General features: G+C 38.2%; 1 protein-coding gene across 5 annotated transcripts in view; it reads left to right on the top strand.

Moving 5' to 3' along the window:
- GRAMD1C (GRAM domain containing 1C) overlaps nucleotides 1-23146 on the top strand; it is a 95946-nt gene that overhangs the window by 29035 nt on the left and 43765 nt on the right. For 2 of the 5 annotated variants that reach the window (XM_058555813.1, XM_058555816.1), the window contains 3 exons: nucleotides 3068-3171; nucleotides 3760-3855; nucleotides 9210-9290. In XM_058555813.1, coding sequence (XP_058411796.1) covers nucleotides 3068-3171; nucleotides 3760-3855; nucleotides 9210-9290 — 281 coding nt within the window. Of the gene's footprint in view, nucleotides 1-3067; nucleotides 3172-3759; nucleotides 3856-9209; nucleotides 9291-22198; nucleotides 22491-23146 lie in introns of those variants that run through there. The other 3 variants (XM_058555814.1, XM_058555815.1, XM_058555817.1) reach the window with 3 other exon arrangements.

Raw genomic sequence — 23146 nt, forward strand, 5'->3', positions numbered from 1 at the left:
ACTGTAAAAGAGATTGTAAAGACAGAAAGAAATCTCGCCCTTTCATATAGCCAAGAGGATACCACCCTTTACACATGCCATAAGGATAAAGGATAACTAGTCCTCAAGTAAGAGGGCTGGACAGCACCACTTGTCACACATAGTTCCTCCTAAATTCACCTGTACTTGGGGTGACTATCTGTGTTAGCTAATTGGGCTTATGCAAAGAAAAAATAAACTCATCTTTATGACAAGAATTAGTTTTCCACCTTGGAGTAAGATGCCCACCGAAGTTAGGCTCCTGCCCTCTCAGAGAGAGACTGGGGTGTTACCTCCCTTGATGTTTATATTTCAAAGCTCCCAGGTCCTTGAGAAAACATTCCTGGGTTGTAAAACTGGCTTATTTTGCTTTTAAAAAGATTCACATACATCTCAAAGGGACTGAGAATTTACTTTTGTTTTCTAAAGAAAATTCCCTAAGAAAAGGGAGGTGGGGGTCTTTTCCCCTTTTTGCACCAGACAAAATTAGTTTTTTTCTTTTTCAATTTGTATTAACCCTTACAGTTGTCTGAGGTAAAACACAAACAAAATAACACACACACAAATGTAAAGTATAAAAAATGAGAATGGTTATCTTTTGTAATTTAAATACTAAATCTGAAAGCAGTCCTAAAAATGTTCCAAAGAATCCTCTTAAAGTAGTGTTAACGTTATTGGGCTCCCAAAGTTGATTACTGCTAGAAAAGAATGCTTTGGGATGTGTATTTCCTGACATGATTGTTTAAAAACACATTCTTTTAATTCACTGTCATCTCCCTTATGGATAGATATGCCTAAATTCTTTGGTAAAACTAAATAGTACATCTTGTTTATTTAAATATGTGTATACTACTTATTGTGCAAGCTTACTCTAGAAGTGTATGGTGCTGATTCACTCCATCTGTATTCCCACAACACTTCGTACATATTTGCACTGTATCCTTTGTTATATTATAGTTATTAAAATAAATCTTAAAGAGGTGGAGCCTTAATTGTGCCAAAATTGATCATGTAATAGCTAGTAAGTTGATGTTAATACACGCATCACAGTGACCTTTGTTGCTTGGTTAGTTTTCTTAATGTTGTTCTAACATTCTAGTAACCAATCATAAAGTTATAAAATCATAAAACAATTTTTGATAAACATTATTTTCGTATTCCATTCTAGATGAATCAGATTGTTAATATGACTCAAATCAGGTAGAATATTGCCTTCTGAAATGCTCATAATTACGTGTTTGCTTCTCAGTAGGGAAACTGGGAGCCAAAAAAAAAAAAGTAAAATCTCTTTGCTTTTTAAAAAAATTTTCCATTTCTTGCATAGGACATATTGCTGGGAAGCCATTTTATAAACAATAAATTCTATTGAGGTATAAGTTTATTGCAATAAAATACACCTGTTTTAGGGAAACCTTTTTTTTAAAACCACTGAAAAAAGTCAGTCAATCTATATCAAATAGTCTTCAGTTAAAATAATCCAGGTGGTTCTATAGCTTTGCACGAAGTCAGTGTAAAATGGTGCAGTGGTTCCCGTGGTGTGGTCCACAGACTAGCGATGTGGCCATCACCTGGGAGCTTGTTAGGCGTGCAGACTCTTCCCCTCAACACGTTCCATCAGAAACTCGGGAGGACGGGCTAGCAATCTGTATTTTAATAAGTCTGCCAGGTATTTCTGATCTGAAATTTGAGAAGCATTAAATTAATAAAATGTTTCAGTGGTTTAGATAAAAATTTCAGGACACCTCAAGTTGACCTTTAGCCCAATTCATGGCTTAGAGATGCGTACTAGTAAATTAGTAACTCAATCTGCTTAATAACTTACTAGGATGTTTTATTTGGGGGCATCTCAGTTTTGTCTTGCTGAAGGAAGCATTCTAAAGACTGAATTACTTTGCTCAATTTTTAGTATTTGCTTAGAAATTTCACGTGACTGAATTTAAATATTTTGAGGTTCATACCTCAATAACTTTCTCCTAAAATTGCTAATCACTTTATAGTTTTTAAATTTATTAAACTAAATCTCCTCGTAGCAGGTCTTTATATCTTGTATTATTAATAATTTAGCAATACTATTTACATTAGCCAAAGAGCCAGATCTTAATCTTAGAGGCATGGTATTAACTTGTTGGTAGGCAGTGACGTTTGCCAGAAGACTCTTGATTTTGCTGGATTTTAGTGCTGAGGTAGAGAGGATCAACTCTGAAACTAACTAAAAATACGTACAATTTTTGGAGCCATCCTTGTCCCCTCCCTCACACTTGTTCAACATCTAATTAATCCCCAATTCCCCATCAGTACTACCTCTTAAATATCTCTGAATCTAACTACTTCTTTCTCTTAATACTGTCATCTCCTGGTCTGAATCACTATCAGTTTTCCCTTGGACTTCTAACAGATTTATCTGAATCCAATCTCACAGTGTGAATTAAGTGGTCTTTAATAATACACATCTAATCATGTCCCTTCCACTTAAAACTCATCAATGGCTTCTCATAAAGTCCACAGTCTACCATGGCCTGTGAGACTTTACATGATGTAGCTTCTCCAGCGTCTCTAGCCCAGACAGAGATCTATGTTTGTGTAGTTGCTCAAATGTGCTATGTTTCTTTCTACCACAGGGCCTTTGCACATGCTGTTCCCTCATGGTTCAGCTGGCCCTTCATTGATCTTTAGATCTCAGTTTAAAGATCACTTTTTCTGAGGAACTTTCCCTGATAGATTCTCTCCTTGCTCCATCCCCCATACCTGTATACACCTTGTTATATTCTCTCATAGCTTTCTCTACACTTTGGTCATTATACTTCTTTTCGTATTTGTTTGTTTACTGTATGCCTTCCCCTCTAGACTGTGTTCCATGAGGGCAAGGTCCATTTCTGATAACTGTAGTGCCTAGCTGGTGTATGGGGCCCAAACTATATGAGCGAGTGAATGAACGAATGAATGAATGAACTAATGAACAGTGGTGGCTTTCCACGTGTTAAAGTAGTATAAGATTTATTAAGTTGCTGGATTTTTGTGAACAAGCTGTTCTTTGTTTTTGTGTGTGTAGATTATGCTTGTGCTCTTCAGAGGGACATTTTGCTTCAGGGACGACTCTACCTTTCAGAAAACTGGCTGTGTTTCTATAGCAACATCTTCAGATGGGAAACTACAGTAAGACCTATTCTGATTTGATTTGTTGATACAAATAATCGCATAGATAGAAATGTATACAGTCCTCCTGAAAACAACGTATTTAGATTCCAAAGTGAATTTATATGTATTTGTATATCTTTACGTGTATACATGTAAATATATTTATGTGCTGTAGAAGTGTATAATATATTTTTCTTAATACATTGAGCTACATTTGCACATATTTAATGCAGTTGGAGAGAGATTTCAGGTTGAAAAAAGCTTGAACATACTTCCTTTTGACTGCCAAAATCATGTCTTACGTGACAGACTGTCTGAATGTTGTGTGTGTGTGTGTGTTAATGTGAACATGAACGCCCACATGTCTTTTCACGCTGTATCCTAATGTTAGAGACAGAAGCCGATGAAGGACATGACTGAAGGGAAGGATGTCTGACTGCTTACCATGTTTTTCTTAGAGAACACAAGCATGTGCTTGTTATTATTAACGTCTTCAGATTCTTCAGCTGAATATTCAGGATTAGACTGATGTGACACTTTGTATCTTGTGCTGTATATGTTTTGGAAAAATCCATTTTGCAATTTTTCATTCTTTTGTATGTTTAGATTTCTATTGCTTTAAAGAATATAACCTTCATGACCAAGGAGAAAACCGCTCGACTCATCCCCAATGCTATCCAGATTGTTACAGAGGGTGAAAAGGTGAAACACCGTTCTACCTGTGCTTTTTTACATACTGTGGAGAGAATCTGCTGCATACTGATCATCAGTGTTGGGAATATAGGCAGTTCGTGGAGTTAGGAATATCTAATAGAGATACCTTATATTTAATACTGGATTTCTGTATAGTACTTAAATACTTATTGATAATTAACTTTAAATAACTGCTATCATTTTTTGTACTTTATAGTTTACAGAGAACTTTCTCCCATATTTTTCATTTCTTCATTGTAAGATGTCGGTAGGGTCAGCATTAGCAAAACATTCTTATTATTTCTAAATACCCTAATAATTCCATGTTTGTTGTTTAGTCAATAATACCTGAACAATAGCAACTGATAGAAAACAAATGGTTCTGGAGAACAGAGATTTGGGTAGCATACAAGTAAACACATAATCATTATAATATTTTTTTAGGGTAGCAATTATCTTTAACTGCCATCATTTTTATTATCCACCTATAATATCCACCATTTCTTAGTGGGGATACATGAAGTATCTTTCTTTGCCCACCTGGAAAATTGATTAGGGCTCTGCGTGTGACATTAGAAGCATAATGCTGAGAAAGAAAAAGAAATAAGGAAGGAAGGAAAGGAAGGAAGGTATGGAAGGGAACAAGGGGGAAGGAGGGAGGAAGGAAGGAAATGAAAGAAAGTAAAAAGGAGCAAGAAGAAAGAGAGAGAAGGGGGGAGAGAAACACTATCATGACGTTGAATTATTGCACTGATACCTTTTAATCTTACAGTTCCTTTCAAATGCACTTTAAGTTCTATTTTTATTTTTAAATAATCTCCTCCTTACAGAACACTTCCAAGTACAATACAAAGAACTTTTCCCCTCTGAGCTGTTTGAGAGTAAGCTGTCACTCTGAAGCCTCATCACCCCAGACATCACCCCAGATATTCTAGCGTGTATTTCCAACAAAGACATTCTCCTACATGACCACAACATAATCATCAAGATCAAGAAATTAACATTGATCATCACCACTATTCAACCCTCAAACCCTCTTCCATTCCCCTAACTATCCCAATAATATCCTTTATAGCAAAAAGACCCAGTTCAGAAATACATATTACATTTAGTTGTCATGCTCTGTAATTTCCTTATTCAGGAATAGTCTCTTAGTCTTCCTTTGACTTTTGTGCCCTTGACACTTTTAAAGATTACAGGTCGGTTATTTTGTAATATCTCTCAGTTGTGTTTGTTTGATACTTCTGTGTGATTAAATTTAGGTTATGCAGTTTTGGCAGAAATAACACAGAAGCGATGCTCTGTTCTTTGCATTGCATGCTATCAGATGGCACGTGATTTCACTTTCTACCATTTCTGGTGATCTTCACTTTGATCACCTAATTAAGGTGGTGGCTCCCAGACTTTACCGTAAAGTTAGTCTGTTTTCCTTTGTAATAATATTTTGTGGCAAGCTACTTTGCAACTATGTGAATATACTATTCCTCATCAAACTTTAAATTTATTCATTCATTTACTTCTGTCAATATGACCTCATAGTTTCTTGTTTTATTCAATGAGTTACAATCCATTACTATTATTATTTATTTTGATGCTCAAATTGTCCCAAATTGGGCCAGTGGGAGCCCCCTCAAGCTAGCTCTGGTGTCCTTTTGACTATTTCAGCATTGTTTGAACATTTCCTTGCTTTCTGGCACAAGATGTTACGGGCTTTCCCTGCCTCAGCCCTGGAATCAGTCATTTCTCCAAAGACTCCTGGTTTCTTTTAGGGGAGACTGATATTTAGAAGCCAGTGTGTTCATTGCTACTGGGGTGTCACTCTTCCTGAGCCCTCTGAGTGGGCAGAACAAGGGTATATATAATGTATGTATAATTAAAGACCCATATGCATACACACACACATATATATCCACTTGTACATCAGTGTTTATTTCTCTATCATCTATCTATCTATCATAAACCACGACTTCACACCAATACCTCTAATTCCTATCCAACACCACAGAGTTCAGTTTCGTTCTCTCCTTTTCATATTGGTAACTCCCTTCACTGACTGTGAGAGACCAGGCTCCCATTATCCTTAAAATATTTACTTATTTGATCTGGTGGCCCATATGTAACTGATCTTCATCTCCTCTGCCACTCCTTGCCCACATGGATGCCCTTTCACGGGACTTGGTTTCCGACACTTCAGGTCAGGCTGCTGCCCATCCCACCACGACGTAGGTGCTGTCACCATGTACAAGCTCTCCTCACCTTGCTCGGGTGGACACCCCATGCCAAACACCTTCCCTCTATTCACTCTCCCCTGCGCCAGGCCACCCCTTCACAGGGACGCCCCCCATTCCCTGCTTGTGCTCTGACATTCTGTGCCAGTCTGTCACTGTGTGTGGTCGCCTTCCTCACCCTGTTCAGAGTCTGACTCCCCAGCATAAAACCACCCTCATCGACTTCGTCACACTGCCGGCCTCACCTGCTCTGGCTCTGACGTGCCTTGTAGGCTGCCCCTGTGCATGGCCACACTCTTCACCATGCTTGGGCTGGGCCACCCAAGCCAGGCTACCCCTTTACATGCTCACCCTCCTTGGGCTCTGACTCATGGCCCTCATCCGTTCTTGTTCTGACACCGTGCTCCAGCTCACTCTGTATGTGGAGGCCCTCTTTATCCACTTGGGCTCTGACACTCCGCACAGGGCAGCCCTTCTGTGTGGACGACCTCTTCGTTCTTTTCTGGTTCTGACATGCTGCTTTGGGCTCCCGCAGCTCCTCTGCCCCAGCCTCACCTCCAGTGGTGATGCCTGCTTTCCTCTGTTCCGCCAGCTGCTTTAGGGCTGAACTGTTGAGGAAGGGAAGAAGAACTAAAATAAACTTATTCTTCATTTTATGGTTAATACATGTATACATTGCATTGCTTAACAAAATCATCAAACAGTTCCAAAACTAACATCTTCCTTTCATGCCTGTAATCCCCAATCCCATTGCTTTTTTAGAGGCAAACACTGTTATCATTTTGGTATGTATCTTTTCAGGCCTTTCAGACCTTCTTCCTTTGTATTTATATATATATGCATATATATAAACATATAGTTTTGCTTTGTTTTTAAGGAAATGCTATCTTATACGTGTTGTTCTTCAGTCCTCCTTTCTTAAAAAAGAACTTAACGTTATCTCTTGGAGTCACAGGTTAGCACATATAGATAGAACTGTGTCTATTTATTAAAGTGCTGGATAGTGTTTCATAGAATGGATTTACCATGGTTTCCTTAACCATGAGTTCATCTCCAATGTGTTGTTATTACAGTGCTGCAATGAGCAGCCTGACCATGCCTTCTTAAGCTCACGTGTGACTGTTTCTCACATGCTTGATTTCAGGATCAAGCGTTTTAATTTTAATAATGATAACAACTGGCATTTGCTGACCATACTTTTTCTAGACACTCTTTTAAGTTCTTTACATATATTTTCTCATTTCGTTCTCACAAAAATTTGCTACTCTAATTGTTCTCATTTTGCAGATGGAGAAACTAAAGAAAAGTGACCTAAAGTCATAGAACAAGTGGGAGAGCCAGGACATGAACCAGGCAGTTTATTTGCAGAGACCCTGGTCCTAACCACCTCAGTGATCTCTTTTTCCATCATGGGGGAAAATCTACACTATTAGAGATCCATCCCTCCCATGTACTCTATGACTAAAGGAAGGCTAATCATGGTACTTTTGGTTGTTTTAGGTTCTAGCATATGTTCTTTGCCCCAGCAGCTTAGAGATATCATTATCCAGAACACCTCCCAAATTAAGGTTATTAATGAACCAAGATTTATTAATAAATTTTTGAAGTTGGATATTGAGCAAGGAATAAAATGAGATGGTAATTTACGTAGATTATCCAGAAGGATGGGCGTGTTAAGTAGTTGAGAATGTGGTGGTTGTATACAAGAGTGGATAAAGTTGATAACAAGGTATTTAGTTTAAGAAGTGAGAATTAGTCAGCATAGCACAGTGGTGAAAAAGAGATGGACTAGGAGATTTTTCTTATCTACATATCTGAACACAGGGTTGTAAGACGATTACAATACAAAAAGCAAAACAATTTGGTCTAAGAAAAGGAAATAGGGGATAGTAAGTAGTGATTATTAGGTCACATATTACATATGTGATTCTATTTGGAAGAGCTCCTAGATGTATCCTTGTTATAAGAAGTTTTGCTTTATGAAGACTATTATATAGCAAGATTTCAATCTATTAATTGGAAAGTAGCACTTTAAAAATCTTTCTATGAAAAGTGTAAACTCTCACAATATTATTTGTTTGACATTTTACTTAATAAATCAAACATAGAACTGAACTTTCTCATTCCTAAAAATAACCACGCAATCATGAAAATTCACTAACTAGAGGATTGGAAGAAATGATACACTGAGACTGTTTTTAGTGCTGCCACTTGTCAGATTTTGTCATAAAAGCCTATTTTAAAATATGACTTTGCAAAAATTAGTTAAATGCAGAGGAAGAGATAGGGCTAAAAGCAAACATAGAATTATAGATCGAAACATGCTATTTTTCTTCTACAACATTCAAAGCAAAGTTTAGTGTTAACATGGGTGTTTTATATCTATAATTAGCAGAGATTAGGTATGCCTGTATTTTTTAGACGACTATGAAAGATGATATAATTTTAAATTAAGATCCTCAAAATAAATCTCTCTCTGACATCCACTTGTATTCTTTTCTTATTCTTTCGTATACTTGGCTCAAATGGCTACCAAACATATCTCTGCAAAGTTAATGAATGAAATTTTAATTTTTTAATAAGTTTATTTAGATTAATTTTAATAGTTGAACTATGATGAACATAAATAGCTACCTATTTCAAGCTCCTTTGTCTAGTACATATTGATAAAATTGTATTTGTTGTAAGATACAGTTGTTTTTTTTTTTTTTTTGTGAGGGAGATCGGCCCTGAGCTAACATCTGCCAATCCTCCTCTTGTTGCCGAGGAAGACTGGCCCTGGGCTATCATCTGTGCCCATCTTCCTCCACTTTATGTGGGATGCCACCACAGCATGGCTTGCCAAGTGGTGCGCATCCGGGATCCAGACCAGCAAACCCTGGGCCGCTGCAGCGGAGCGCATGCACTTAACCGCTTGTGCCACCGGGACGGCCCCAAGATACAGTTTTTAAAGACACTTGTTCATGCACCAGTTACCTGTTTTTTTCCTATTGTTAAAGAAAAATAGTATATAAAGTAGGCAGTAGTGACCTACTAGTTAGCTTTGATCATAGCAAGTGCCAGCAGACCTTTGTGACAGATTCTTTCCTCGTTTTTTCCATGACACTAAAATTGTCCTATTATTTTTCTTTGCAGTTTTTCTTTACATCTTTTGGTGCCAGGGATAGAAGTTACCTCAGTATTTTTCGGTTGTGGCAGAATGTACTATTAGACAAGGTAAGTGTTCATACCAGGGGCAGGTATTTGTTATAATAGCAACCTCCCAATGTGTCCCTCAACAGTTTTGTGAGTTGAAAAGCTTCTTTTTATTTTTCTGGAGTTAGTTTTGATTAGACTATTCATATTCCAAGAAGAAACTTGAAGACAAAATCCATAGTTATAAGTTAAGATGTTAATTATAATCAGGGTAACAACCAAGAAAATAACTTAAAAAATATAGTAAGAGAAACATCAAGGGAATTAAAATGGTACACTAGAACTATCTGTTTAACACATAAGAAGGCAGTAATGGAGGAACACAGGGACAGAAAAGACATAAGACATACAAAAAACAAATAGCAAAATGACAGATTACATTAAATCATTAAGCATAAATGGATTAAACACTTCAATCAGAAGGCAAAGAAAGGCAGAAATGAATGAAAAAAACATGATCCAACTACATGCTGTCCATAAGAGACACATTAGATTTAAAGACACAAATAGATGGAAAGTAAAAGGATGGAAAAAGATATACCATGCAAACAATAACCAAAAGAGATCTGAAGTGACTATAGTAATATCAGATAAAATAAACTTTAAGACAAAAATTAATAGAGATAAGGAAAAATGTTTTATAATAAAAGGGTCAATCCATCTGGAATTCATAACAATTATAAACTTATATGTACCTAATAACACAGCCGTAAAATACATGAAACAAAAACTGGCAGAATTGAAGAGAGAAACAGACAATTCAACAATAATAGTTAGAGATTTCAATACCCCACTTTCAATGATGGATAGAGCAGCCAGACAGAAGATAAATAAGGAAATAGAAGACATGAACAGAACTATAAACTAACTAGAACTAGAAGACATCTATGGGACACTCCACTCAAAACAGAATACACATCCTTCTCAAGTACACGTGGAACATTCTCCAGAACAAACCACATGCTAGGTCATAAAACAAGCCTTAATGAATTCAAAAGGATTGAAATAATACAAAATATATTCTCTGACCACAATGGAATGAATTAGAAATAAATAACAGAAGGAAATTTGGGAAATTCACAAAAAGTGGATATTAAACAGAACACTCCTAATTAATATGAGATACAGCTAAAGCAGTGCTTAGAGGGGAATTTATAAACACCTATATTAAAAAAGAAGAATGATCTCAAACCAATAACCTAACTTTCCACCTTAAGAAATTAGAAAAAGGTGAGCAAACTAAACTCAAAGCAAATAGAAGCAAGGAAATCATAAAGATTAGAACAGAAATAGAAAAAGAGAAAAAAAATAGAATAGAAAAAGAGAATAGAAAAATAGAAACAATCAACAGAATCAGAAGTTCTTTCTTTGAAAAGCCCAATAAAATTGACAAACCTTTAGCTAGATTGACCAAGAAAAAAAGGGAGAAGATTAAAATTATTAAATTCAGGGGCTGGCCCTGTGGTGTAGTGGTTAAGTTTGGCAGCCTGGGCGTGCAGGTTCGGGTCCTCGACGTGGACTTACACCATTCATCAGCCATGCTGTGGCAGCGACCCACATACAAAATAAAGGAGGATTGGCACAGATGTTTGCTCAGGGCTGATCTTCCTCAAGCAAAAAAAAGGAAGATAGGCAACAGATGTTAGCTCAGGGCGAATCTTCCTCAGCAAAAAAATAAATAAAAGAAGAAAAAAAATTTTTTAAATCATTAAATTCAGAAGTGAGAGTGGTAACTTTACTACTGACTTTACAGAAATAAAAAGCATTCATACTAGGAACAATTGTATGCCGACAAATTAGTTAACCTAAACGAAAATGACAAATGCCTATAAAGTCACAAACTATTGAAACTGACTCAAGTAGAAATAGAAAATCTGAATAGACCTATAACAAGAAAAGAGATTGAATTAGTAATCAAAAATCTACACACAAAAGCCCAGGCTCAGATGGTTTCAGTGGTGAATTCTGCCAAATATTTACAGTAGAATTAACACCAGTTCTTCACAAAATATTCCAAAAAATAGAAGAGGAGGGAACACTTCCCAACTCACTCTATGAGGCCAGTATTATCTTGATACCAAAACCAGACAAAGAACATCACAATAGAACTACAGATCAATATTTATGTTCGTTGCATCTGTGTTCATTGTGTCTATGACTATAGACACAAAAATCCTTAACAAAATATTAGCAAACCACATCCAGTAACATATAAAAAAGATTATATGCCATGACTAAGTGGGATTTATACAAGGTTGATTCAACATATGAAAATCAATCAATGTAATTCACTCTATTAGTTGGATAGAGGACAGAAACCACATGATCATCTCAATCAATACAGAAAAAGCATTTGACAAAATCCAGCATCCTTCATGATGAAAAACAAAACAAACTAGGACTAGCAGGAAGTTTCTTTGACTCAATAAGGCTCACAGAGAACATATTTAATGGTGAAAGAATAATGCTTTTGCCTTAAGGTCAGGAACAAGACAAGGATATCCTTTCTTGCCACTTCTATTCAACATTATATTGAAGGTTCTAGCCAGGGAAATTGGCAAGAAAAAGAAGTAAAAGACATCCAGATTAAAAATGAAGAAATAAAACTGTCTCCATTGGCAGATGACATGTTTTTGTATATGTAAAATTCTAAGGAAGCCAGTAAAAACCTATTAGTACTAATAAATTCAGAAAGGCTGCAGAATACATGATCAAAATACAACAATCAATTATATTTCTATACATTGACAATGAACATTCTGAAAATAATATTAAAAAAAACCAGTTTATTCACAATACCATTGAAAAGAATAAAATACTTGGGAATAAATTTAACAAAAGAACTCTAAGACATACACTGAAAGTTATTCAACATTGTTGAAAGAAATTAAAGAAGACTTAAGTAAATGAAAAGAATCTCATACTCAGATTGGAAGACTTAATATTAAGATGGCAATGCTCCCCAAATTGATGTGCAGATTTAATGCAGTTCCTATCAAAATACCAACTGGCATTTTTTTTTTAGAAATTGACAAGCACATCCTAAAATTCACATGGAAATGCTAAGTACCCGGAATAGCCAAAACAATCTTGAAAGAGAAGAACAAAGTTGGATGAATTAGCCTGTTAGGGCTGCCATAACAAAATACCACAGACTGGGTGGCTTAAACAACAGAAATTTCTTTTCTCACAGTCCTGGAGGCTGAAAGTCCAAGACCATGGTGCTGGCAGGGTGAATTTCTGGTGAGACCTCTCTTGTTGGCTTGCAGCCTTCTCACTGTGTCCTCAGATGGCATTTCCTTTGTTTGTGCACACTCCTCGTGTCTCTTCACCTTCTTATATGAACACCAGTCCTATTGGATTAGGGCCCCACCCTTATAACCTCTATCGTAGTCAGCTCAGGCTGCCGTAACAAAATGCCATAGACTGAGTGGCTTAAACAACAGAAATTTATTTTCTCATAGCTCTGGAGGCTGGAAGTCTGAGATGAGAATGCCAACATGGTTGGGTTTTGTTGAGAACACTTCCTGGCTTGCCTATGGCTGCTTTCTTACTGTGTCCTGACATGGTGGAGAGTGAGAGGGCAAACTCTCTGGTGTCTTTTCTTATAAGGGCACTAATCTTATAATGAGGGCCTCACCCTCATCACCTCATTTAAACCTAATTATCTCCCAAAGGCTCCATCTCCAAATACCATCACATTGGGAGTTAGGGCATCAACATATGAATTTTGAGGGGACCACAATTCAGTCCATAGCAACCTCATTTAACCTTAATTTCCTCCTTAAAGTTCCTGTCTCCAAATTTAGTCACATTGGGGGTTAGGGCTTCAACATATGAATTTTAGAGGGATACAATTCAGTCCAGTAACATTGGAGGACTTGTACTTCCTGATTTCAGTGTTTACTACAAAGCTGCAATAATCAAGGCAGTGGACTTACTGGCATAAGTCTAGACATACAGATTAATGGAATAGAATTGAGAGTCCAAAAATAAAATCTTGCACTTATCGACCATAAATGATTTTTGATAAGGGTGCCAAAATATTTGATGGGGAAAGAATAGTCTTTTCACCAAATGGTGCTGGAACAACTAGACGTCCACGTGCTTAAGAATGAATTTTGACCCCTACTTCATACCATATACAAAAATTAACTCCAAATGGATCATAGACCTAAATGTAAGATCTAAATGTATACAACTCTCAGAAGAAACTGTAGGTATAAATCCTCATGATCTTTGGATTAGACAATGGTTTCTTAGAATGACACCAAAAGCTCAAGTGACAAAAGAGAAAAACAATACACTGGACTTCATCAAAATTAAAAACTTTTGGGACCAGCCCCTGTGGCCTAGTGGTTAAGTTTGGTGTGCTCTGCTTAGGTGGCCCAGGTTCGGTTCCCGGGTGCAGACCTACACCACTTGTCTGTCAGTGGCCATGCTGTGACAGTGGCTCACATAAAAAAAAAAAAAGGAGAAAAAGGGGAAGATTGGCAACAGATGTTACTTCAGGGCAAATCTTCCTCACCAAAAAAAACCAAAAAAAAACCAAAAAACTTTTGTGCTTGAAGGAGTCCAATCAAGAAAATGAGAAGACAACTCATGGATTAGGAGAAAATATTTGCAAGTTACATATCTGATAAGGTATTTGTATCCCGAATATGTAAAGAGCACTTCCAATTCAACAAGAAAAAGACAACCCATTAAAAAATGGGCAAAGGATTTGAATAGTCATTTTCTCCAAAGAAGATATACAAATGGCTAATAAGCACGTGCAATGATGCTTAATGTCATTAGCCATTAGGGAAATGTAAATCAAAACCACAACGAGATACCACTTCACACCCACTGGGATGGCTAAAATAAAAAGATAGACATTAACAAATGTTGAGGATATAGAGAAACTGGAGCCTTCATACATTGCTGATGGGATTGTAAAACTTTGAAAAACAGTGGTAGTTTCTCAAAATGTTAAACATAGAGTTACCGTATGACCCAGAAATTCCACTCCTATGTTTATAGGCAAGAGAATTGAAAGTGTATGTTCACACGGAATCTTGCACTCAAATGTTCATAGCATTATTCATAATAGCTAAGAAGTGGAAACATCCCAAATGCCCAACAGCTGATGAATGGATAAACCAAACGTGTATCCATAAAATGGAATATTATTCAGCAACAAAAAGGAAAAAAGCCAGTCCCCAAAGAACACATACTGTATGATTCTGTTTTTATGAAATGTCCAGAATAGGCAAATTCAGAGACATAGAAACTAAATTTGTTGCCGGGGAGAGGGAGGAATGAGGAGTGACTGCTAATGGATTTGGGTATCTTTTGGGTAGATGAAAATGTTCTAAAATTAGTGGTGATAGTTGTACAACTCTGGATATGCTAAAAGCTTCTGAATTGTACACTTTAAGTGAATTTTATGGTATGTGAATTATAACTCAATAAAGCTGTAATTTATAAAAAAGGCTTGGGGGGAAGAATAACGATTTCCAGCTGATAAGAAAGGCTCCTTTGCAGCGGGAGCTTAAACACTGCAGGCCCAGGCCGGAACTTCCCCTTCTCTCTTCCCCACTCACCAGCTAAGCCCCTCCCAGGAGCGGGCAAATTTTGGCCTCTGGGGTTCTTAGGGTTGAAAGCTTTCCAACTTTCGGGCAGCTGCTGAGGACAGCGTCGTCCAGACGGTGCCCTACGCAGATGCTGTCAGATTCCTGGAGTCCGGAGGACGTGAAGTGGCCTGGGAGTCCCGAGGTGGAGAGGAGAGAGGAGAGAGGCGGGTGGGGGTGAGGGAGCTTGTCGAGCCCAACCCCTCCTCCCTCCCTAAGGGAATAGACAAGGCTTGGCGGGGAGCCAAGTCCATGCTCCCCCTGCCCCCATGAGTCTTTCTGGGCGTTTGGGCTCCCTGCCTTTCCGGAGCCCCGTGCCCATGCTCCTGCCCGGGGCGCTGCTCCGGGCGGCGGGCCCGCGGGTGCCGGGTCCAGCGGCGCGCGGCAGCCACCTGCGCGAGTGTGGAGCGGCTGCGCAAAGGCGTGCGGCCCCGCAGCTCCACGCCGCCCTTCCAGGTCCGGCGCGGGAAGGCTTCTTCCCTTCCCGCCACGGTCAGATGCACCGTCATAATTACAGTGGGCTGCTCTTACTGGCACGGGCTGAAAGCTCTAGGGTTGCCCAAGGGACCTGGCTAACCCAACCCCCAAATGCCGAGTGTTTTAAGTGCTCTGGGAATCCCCCAGGTGCATTTCCTCATTGTAACAGGTAACCAGACTGCCACTGCAGCCTACATTTGGCCATGCACTGGATCTGTGTCCTCCCCAAATCACATTTGTGCATGTGAGTTCGGATACATTCTTACGAAAACAGATACCTCCAGGAAAGTGATCAAGTTCAGATTTACAGATGAGCCAAGGGAGAAACTGAGATCTGAACTTGAATGAAAAAAGAGAAAAGCTCTTTAAAGTGGGAGGGAAGAAAGGGAATTCCAGGATACTTCTGAGGCCACCAAAGGCCAGAAGTGCAGCATCTGCTGGCTGGGAATAAAATCCAACCCTTTTTGCAAAGATCCTAATGTCACCTGCGTTCTTAATGTGAGCACCAGGAGTGTCACCGTCTTTACCGTAGTTACACCTTGCAAATCTTTGGATTATTTCGTTATCTTGAACACTGAACATGCACCTCTTGATTTCAAGTGGACACTATATTCTCATTTTAATAAACAGAATGGTGACCATTTCTGCTCTCTACTAAGACAAAAATTAATGTTTAAGCATAAATTATGTAAGTACTATACAGAACTTAGTGAAAGTTGAAAGTGAGATCTCCGTTTTAAAACTGTCTTAACTGGAATTTTAAACATTGTAGAGTTGACCCAGAAAAGGAACTAGAAAACAAAAACAAAAACAAAACTACCCTTCCTGTATTCTCCTAGTGATCTTTGAAGAACAGTTTTTTTTTTTTAATTTTATTTATTTATTTTTTCCCCCAAAGCCCCAGCAGATAGTTGTATGTCATAGCTGCACATCCTTCTAGTTGCTGTATGTGGGACGCGGCCTCAGCATGGCCGGAGAAGCGGAGAAGCGGTGCGTCGGTGCCCGCCCGGGATCGAACCCCGGGCCGCCAGCAGCGGAGCGCACGCACTTAACTGCTAAGCCACGGGGCCGGCCCCCTAGTTTTTTTTTTTTTTTAATGTACTAATATCTGTGACAATAATAGCAGCTCCCATTTAGGAGGTAGTAGGGGCCATGTGCTTGGTACAGTTTCAGTATTGGCTGTAATTTCAGAAGCCTCAGTTGCCTTCCAGTTGTTTAAAGTGATAAAGCCACATTGGTTAGATTTCTTTTGTAAAAGAATCTATTTGTAATACTATTTAAAAAAAAGAAGAAAAAACAAAATCCTAAAATATACAACATAACTACAAAATTCTATAAAACAACGTAATTTGAATAATAGATTTTACATATATTCAAAATATTTTTAGAGAATTTAAGTTCAGAATATTAATGTTTACTTGTAATTAGGGAATCTGAAAGTAAAAGTATGTCTTACCTTGCTTTCTTCTTGCATGAAAAGTGCTTAAAAACAAATTGACCTAGAAAAAGTATTATTCAGTTACGGTAAATACAGCAAAATGATTTTAAAGTCATGTGTGTGTATGTTTTGTTTATTTCTCCAATAAAATAAATCCACAAAAGGGGAAAAAAGGCTGAAGGCAAATATGGGGCCTTTGAGAAAGAATGCATTTAAAAGTACGTTTTTTTCATTGTACTCAGAAAGAACAGTTGATTTCAGGTCTTTGACTTACTTAATGTAAGTCCTCAATGTTTAGACATGTGTATAAACTGTCACTGTGGTCATTCGTGCGGTAATTTATAGCCCTTCAGCTTGGTTCACACCCTTTGCATTTAGCACCCTCTTTCTAGGCAGCGGGTTGAGTACCTGGGAAACGTGGGGCTAGAGGACAGTGGCAGCTCCATTCTTTGAAACAGACAATTGATGTTTTCTGTCTTTTGTAAAGAACTGTGGAACCATGGTTTAAGACAAGTCCCTAGGCCCTTCCCCACCCTACCCCCCAGCTACTTCATTTAGTTTAAGCCCCTTCCGCCTTCATGTTCTATGGAGGAGCCAGACAGACCGTCTTGTCACCTGTTTTTATATGGTCTGCAAAGTAGGAAGGGTTTTACATTTTTAAATGGTTCTTTAAAAAATCAAAAGAATAATAATATTTCATGACATGATTGTATGAAATTCAAATTTCAGTGTCCATTAATAAAGTTTTATTGAAACACAGCCATGCGCATTTGTTCTGCCTTGTCTATGGCTGCTTTTGCTCTATTGCAGCAGAGTTCAGTAGTTGCAACAGAGACCGAATGGCCCACAAAGCCTAAAATATTTACTGTATGGCCTTTTACAGAAACAGTTTTTCGGCCTCTGAACAATACTACAGCCAAATTTATCTTTTTTTTTTTCAATGTATACCTGCTAATATTAACTTCCTGCTTAATACCCATTTTCTTTGGAATAAAAATCTAAAATTTTATTTGGGGACCACATGATCTGGTCTCAGCCCACCACCACTCCAGCATCATGTCACTACACCCTCCCTGTTCTTGTCTTCTTCAATGTTCAGCTTTTTTTTTTTTTTTTCTGCACTAGGTCTTCAAACACCATCTTTCTGCCTGGTTCTTTCCCACTCCTAGTTCTAACTGAAACTCATTAATAAAACCGAAGTCAGGTGCATTCTTTCACCTTCCTATAACATCTTGCACTTCTCTTTTACAACACTCATTACTGTTATAATTATTTGTTCTACTTCTGTTCTCCTTGCTTCACTATAAACACCTTGAGGCTGAGGACTGTGTCTGTCTTGTTCATTGTTGTGTGTCCAGTGACAAGCTCAGAGTTTACCATGTAGCTGGTTCGGCATACACCTCGGTTTACCCAGTATAGTCTGGGACCCTCTGGGTTTAAGCCTCTGTCAATGTAAATATTAATAGCGCCCCCTTTAGTCTCAAAAGTATGCCAGTTTGGACAATAAGATATAGGGTTATGTTACACATAGCCAATGCTCCATATATATTTTTTGAGTGACTCAATTTAGTAGAATCTCAATGATTTAGATTTCAGATAATCACTGCACAAGACATTTTCAATTCCTTGCTCAAGGAAAAGGCAAAGGATAAGAAAAAAATACAGATAGAAATTTAGTTGCAGAAACAACATTCAGGGTATGCTCTAGGTTCAATGTTCATTTAACTTAATTTCTTAAACCTGTATGTGCTGTGAGAACAAATGATTACCTTGAAACACTAAAGTATCCTCAATTGCCAAAGTTAATAATAATATAGGCAGGATGTGTATAGACTCAAAGTATTCTTTTTGCACTATTTTTCTCTCAGAGAGATAATAGTGGTCTCTCTTGCCAGCACACGGGGGCTACTTGGAAGCTAGCTCTCCATGGAAATTTAAGAGTACATTTTGAGAGTGAATTTTTAAATCTAGGGCCTAATAGAGCAGAAATCTGTTCTTATTTTAAATTCTAAGGCTTAAAGAGACAGAATGGCTCTCAGACTTATTCCCTGAGGGCAGAAGGAGGGGACATGTGTCAGAATTAGGGATAAGGTGATCAGGGGACCTTTTTCAATGTATACAGACCCACTCTCTCCAATTCTTTTTTTTTTTTTTTTTTGTGAGGAAGATCAGCCCTGAGCTAACATCCATGCTAATCCTCCTCTTTTTGCTGAGGAAGACTGGCTCTGAGCTAACATCTATTGCCAATCCTCCTCCTTTTTTTTTTCCCCAGAGCCCCAGTAGATAGTTGTACGTCATAGTTGCACATCCTTCTAGTTGCTGTATGTGGGATGCGGCCTCAGCATGGCCGGAGAAGCGGTGTGTGGGTGCGCGCCTGGGATCCAAACCCGGGCCACCAGTAGTGGAGCACGCACTTAACTGCTAAGCCACCGGGCCGGCCCCTCTCCAATTCTGATATGTGTCACTCCTGCTTCTATTTTGAGAATTGCTAATTGAAGGATGACAGAAAAGTGTCCTATTTCTCAAGTGTGTGGGGGGAAAAAAGGGTTTTAAAACAGTCGATTGATTGTATTAGTGTATATAAAGAAAGAGTATGTTAGTCTGAAGGGGGCTTGGCCAGAGTTATGCCAAGAACTTAGGAATTAAGACAGAAACGTAGAGTCACAGAGGCAGATTTTGATCACTAGAGAAATGTACAGAGATGAATCATCAGGCCCCACCAACGTCACGGTAAATTATCCCTTAAACTGTCTACCCTTGCTCTGGTTCCATGCTTATCATGAAAATTTCTGATTACTAATATCTGACTTTCAAGGTATTCAGGCACCCCGGATGGTAGAATGAAAGATTTCTGATAACTAGAAAGGACTGTTCCCCTTCTATGCATTAGCATATTTACCGCTGAGCCAGTATATGCTGTTTGTGAGTGTGGCTTGTTTAAGTGAGCCGCTCTGAGTGCGCCTCCAGGCCGCTGACGGTGCTGAGGCCATTCTCCAAAGAGTGGTCAGTTTCTGAAGTTAGTGTCACCTTCTGAGACCTTTTGGAAGAGTGCCATCCACCTTCTCCTGCAGACTCCTCAGCCTTGTCAAATCCTCTTCTTCTTCCTTATGCTCCTCTCCAATGATCACGCCTTTCGGAGTTACTTGGAAATTTAGAAGTTTTCCAGTAGTGCTATAAATCTAACATGTGCAACATTCAAACCTACCTGGAAAAGATAAATGCACAGTTGCAACTATTTTAGTCACATTTTCTATGTGACAGCCTGGCAATGTAGAAGTTTTTGTATTCTTCTATCGTCCCTCTTTTTCACCTTTTTGGTTGGCGAGACTTGCACCTATTTCCGTTTGGTCAGTGAAGTGTATCTTCTCCTACCTAGTCACCAAGCTGGAAACCTGGATGTATCCTTGCTTCTTACCTCTTTGCCAGCCAGGTCATGTTGGTCACCAAGGCCCTCATCAGGTCTAGCTTGAACCATTACAATAGTCTCCTGACTCTTTTCGACACTCTAATCTGTCCTTTAGGTTGTTACCAAAGTAGTAGTAGTTTCAAAAGTGTATCTTTTAAAAACACAATTCTGAACTTTTTACTTTTCTAGTTTTCTATCTAAAATTAGTAGGTGGCTTTTTACATTTTGACAATGTAAACCACATATTCTTTAGCATGGTGGACAAGGCTCTTCCTGAGCTGGCTGCTTCCCCCTCCCGCACTGACTCTTTCCTTCTCCCTGCCCTCCTTCCCCCCGCCACCATGCCAGTCGTGGGGACTGGCTTGCTAGGCTGCTTCACTGCTCTGCACGCTTGCCTTTGCCCTCCAGGTGCTTATCTCACTTGATCTTTCAGCAGTATTTCACGCCATTGCGCACTCCCTCCATTTCGAAGCGCCTTCTTCCCTTGGTTTCCATGACATCATTCTTTCTGGACTTTCCTCTTACCTCTCTGGTATTTTCCTCATTCTTTTTTGCTGGCCACTCTTCTACTCAGTCTTTCAGTGCCAGGCCTTCTTGGGGCTCAGTCTTAGGTTTATTTTCCCTCTGAAGCCTGCTAAATTTAGCTTTGCTCTGTATACCAATGGTTTACTGTAAGGATTGTTATATTCAGCAAAAGTATGTAAAAATCATTTACAGTATAGTTAATGTATACTTTTTTCATATTTGACTATTTGGTTACCATAGTAGAGTAAGGATAGCTATCTACAGTTTCGGTCAATGAGAAATACCATAATGTCAAAAGCACTAGTTTTTAGACCGTGGAAGCTAGCCTCCACTGTGTGCTTTCTTCAGTTTGAGTGAGTGGTTTTCTCCAGTGTCACTCTGGTGCCTCATTCTGCTCTTGTATGAAATGAGTAGATTTTAGCAACCCCCCGAAATGTTGATCCTTGTAGTTCATCAAGTAGCATTTGACATGTCTGCACACCTTACTAACTTAAATGGAACGACTAGGTAGAAATTAGGGTAAACTTTGATTTTTCATTTAAAAGAAAATTTTTCTTCTGGAAAATAAATTGGAATTGGTCAATGAGACTCTCTATAGTGTTTCTTATAGTCCAGGTCCCTGCCAGGAAATTTTTCTGAATAAAGTCAAGAATATTTTTAAAGGAAAGAATTATTGAGAGGGGCCGGCCTGGTGGCGCAAGCGGTTAAGTACACGTGCTCCACTTCGGCAGCCAGGGGGTCGCAGGTTTGGATCCTGGGCGTGCACTGGTGCACCATTTGTCAAGCCATGCTGTGGCAGCGTCCCATATAAAGTAGAGGAAGATGGGCACGGATGTTAGCCCAGGGCCAATCTTCCCCCGTAAAAAAAAAAAAAAGAAGAGGAGGATTGGCATTGGATGTTAGCTCAGGGCTGATCTTCCTCACCAAAAAAAAGAAAAAAAACACACACGCACAAAAAAAGAATTGTTGAGAAATCGAGATATAAACTTTTCAGTGATGAAAGATGTGCTGAGGGCTTGGTGGAATTGCTCCACCTGAATAGCTCACTCTTCCTGCTGTTTCCTGACATTCCATTTACAATACTCAAGAGATACCATCTTGGATGGTTGTAGAGGGTTAATGCGTCAGTACTGAAGAAGTGGTATATGAAGAAGTAATAATGACATTGCCATTGAATAGAAAGTATTAGTATGGAGAAGAAAATTTAACTCTTAATATATTTAATTTTTACAATGAGATTAAAATAATATTGCAATAGACATTTTACATAACTGAGCATAAGCAAGATATTTTCATTTGCATTTTATTGTTTCTAATCTGTGTGTAGAACAGAAGAAATTGGGAACTGTCCCTTTAAGAAAACCCTGTTTACCTACCCTCTTTTCTAGTAGGCGTGGCTTAGGAACCTGTAGAGTGAGGTATAACTTCCAATTCTGCATTCTGACCTGCAACCTTGGAAAGAGTGCGATACTACAAACCAGGAAGTGACAAATAATGTGCTTTAAACTACAATAGAGCTTGTCTTTTATAACAAAAAGCTTCTCATAACAAAACTCAAAGATTGAAGCAGTGGTTTTACATAGGTGTCATTAAATATTTGGAACTCTGCTGCAGTTCAAGACTGTGTATCTTAGAATACAAAGCTTTCTGGGCCAGAAATTGATCTTCTGACTTTTGAGTCTTATCTGATTACTGCTCAGTTCATCTTTATTTTGTTCAAGTACTCTGCTGGCCGGAATGGGGAGACTCTCTGTTGTTTGCAGGTAGGTGGTCAGCCTTTGTTTAAAATTTAGGTTGTGTTTTAAGGTTACTTAACCCTGGTTCTGCTGCTGATTATTGAAAGAATTATGAATATCAGTCTGGGTATATGTTTTAGTGTTTGAATGTTCAGCATGGCCGTAAATAACCACATTTTTGTGACTTCTGGTCAACTTTGTAGAAAAAGTCATTTTTAACAAATTAGTAAATCTATAAGATGGTGAATTAAGTGAGTTCTGTTTTGTTTACCATTAACCTTTTATATATATCTATATGTTTTTAACTAATAGATTAAAGTATATTGAAATTACCCTCTTACTTTCCTGATAATATTTGATGATATATTTAAAACATTTATTTATGTAGTCAAATAAAATTGTATTTTTGTTGTTAATATTTTACTAAGTTTCATTTCTTTCACTCTTAGGAAGCTGTCTGAATATTTATTATTGGTTTATCTAGTTGCTTTAGTCTGTTTTTATATTAGCTTGATATCTATTATTTCAGAAAAGTTTTTATAAAAGGTCTGAATATTTATTATTGGTTTATCTAATTGCTTTAGTCTGTTTTTGGATTAGTTTGATATCTATTATTTCAGAAAAGTTTTTATAAAAGGTTAATCTTCCACAAGTATATTGAAATAGTGCTTGTTTCTTTTTTG

This window comes from Diceros bicornis, chromosome 15 (genome assembly GCF_020826845.1).
Source record: "Diceros bicornis minor isolate mBicDic1 chromosome 15, mDicBic1.mat.cur, whole genome shotgun sequence".
Classification (NCBI taxonomy): Eukaryota; Metazoa; Chordata; class Mammalia; order Perissodactyla; family Rhinocerotidae; genus Diceros; species Diceros bicornis.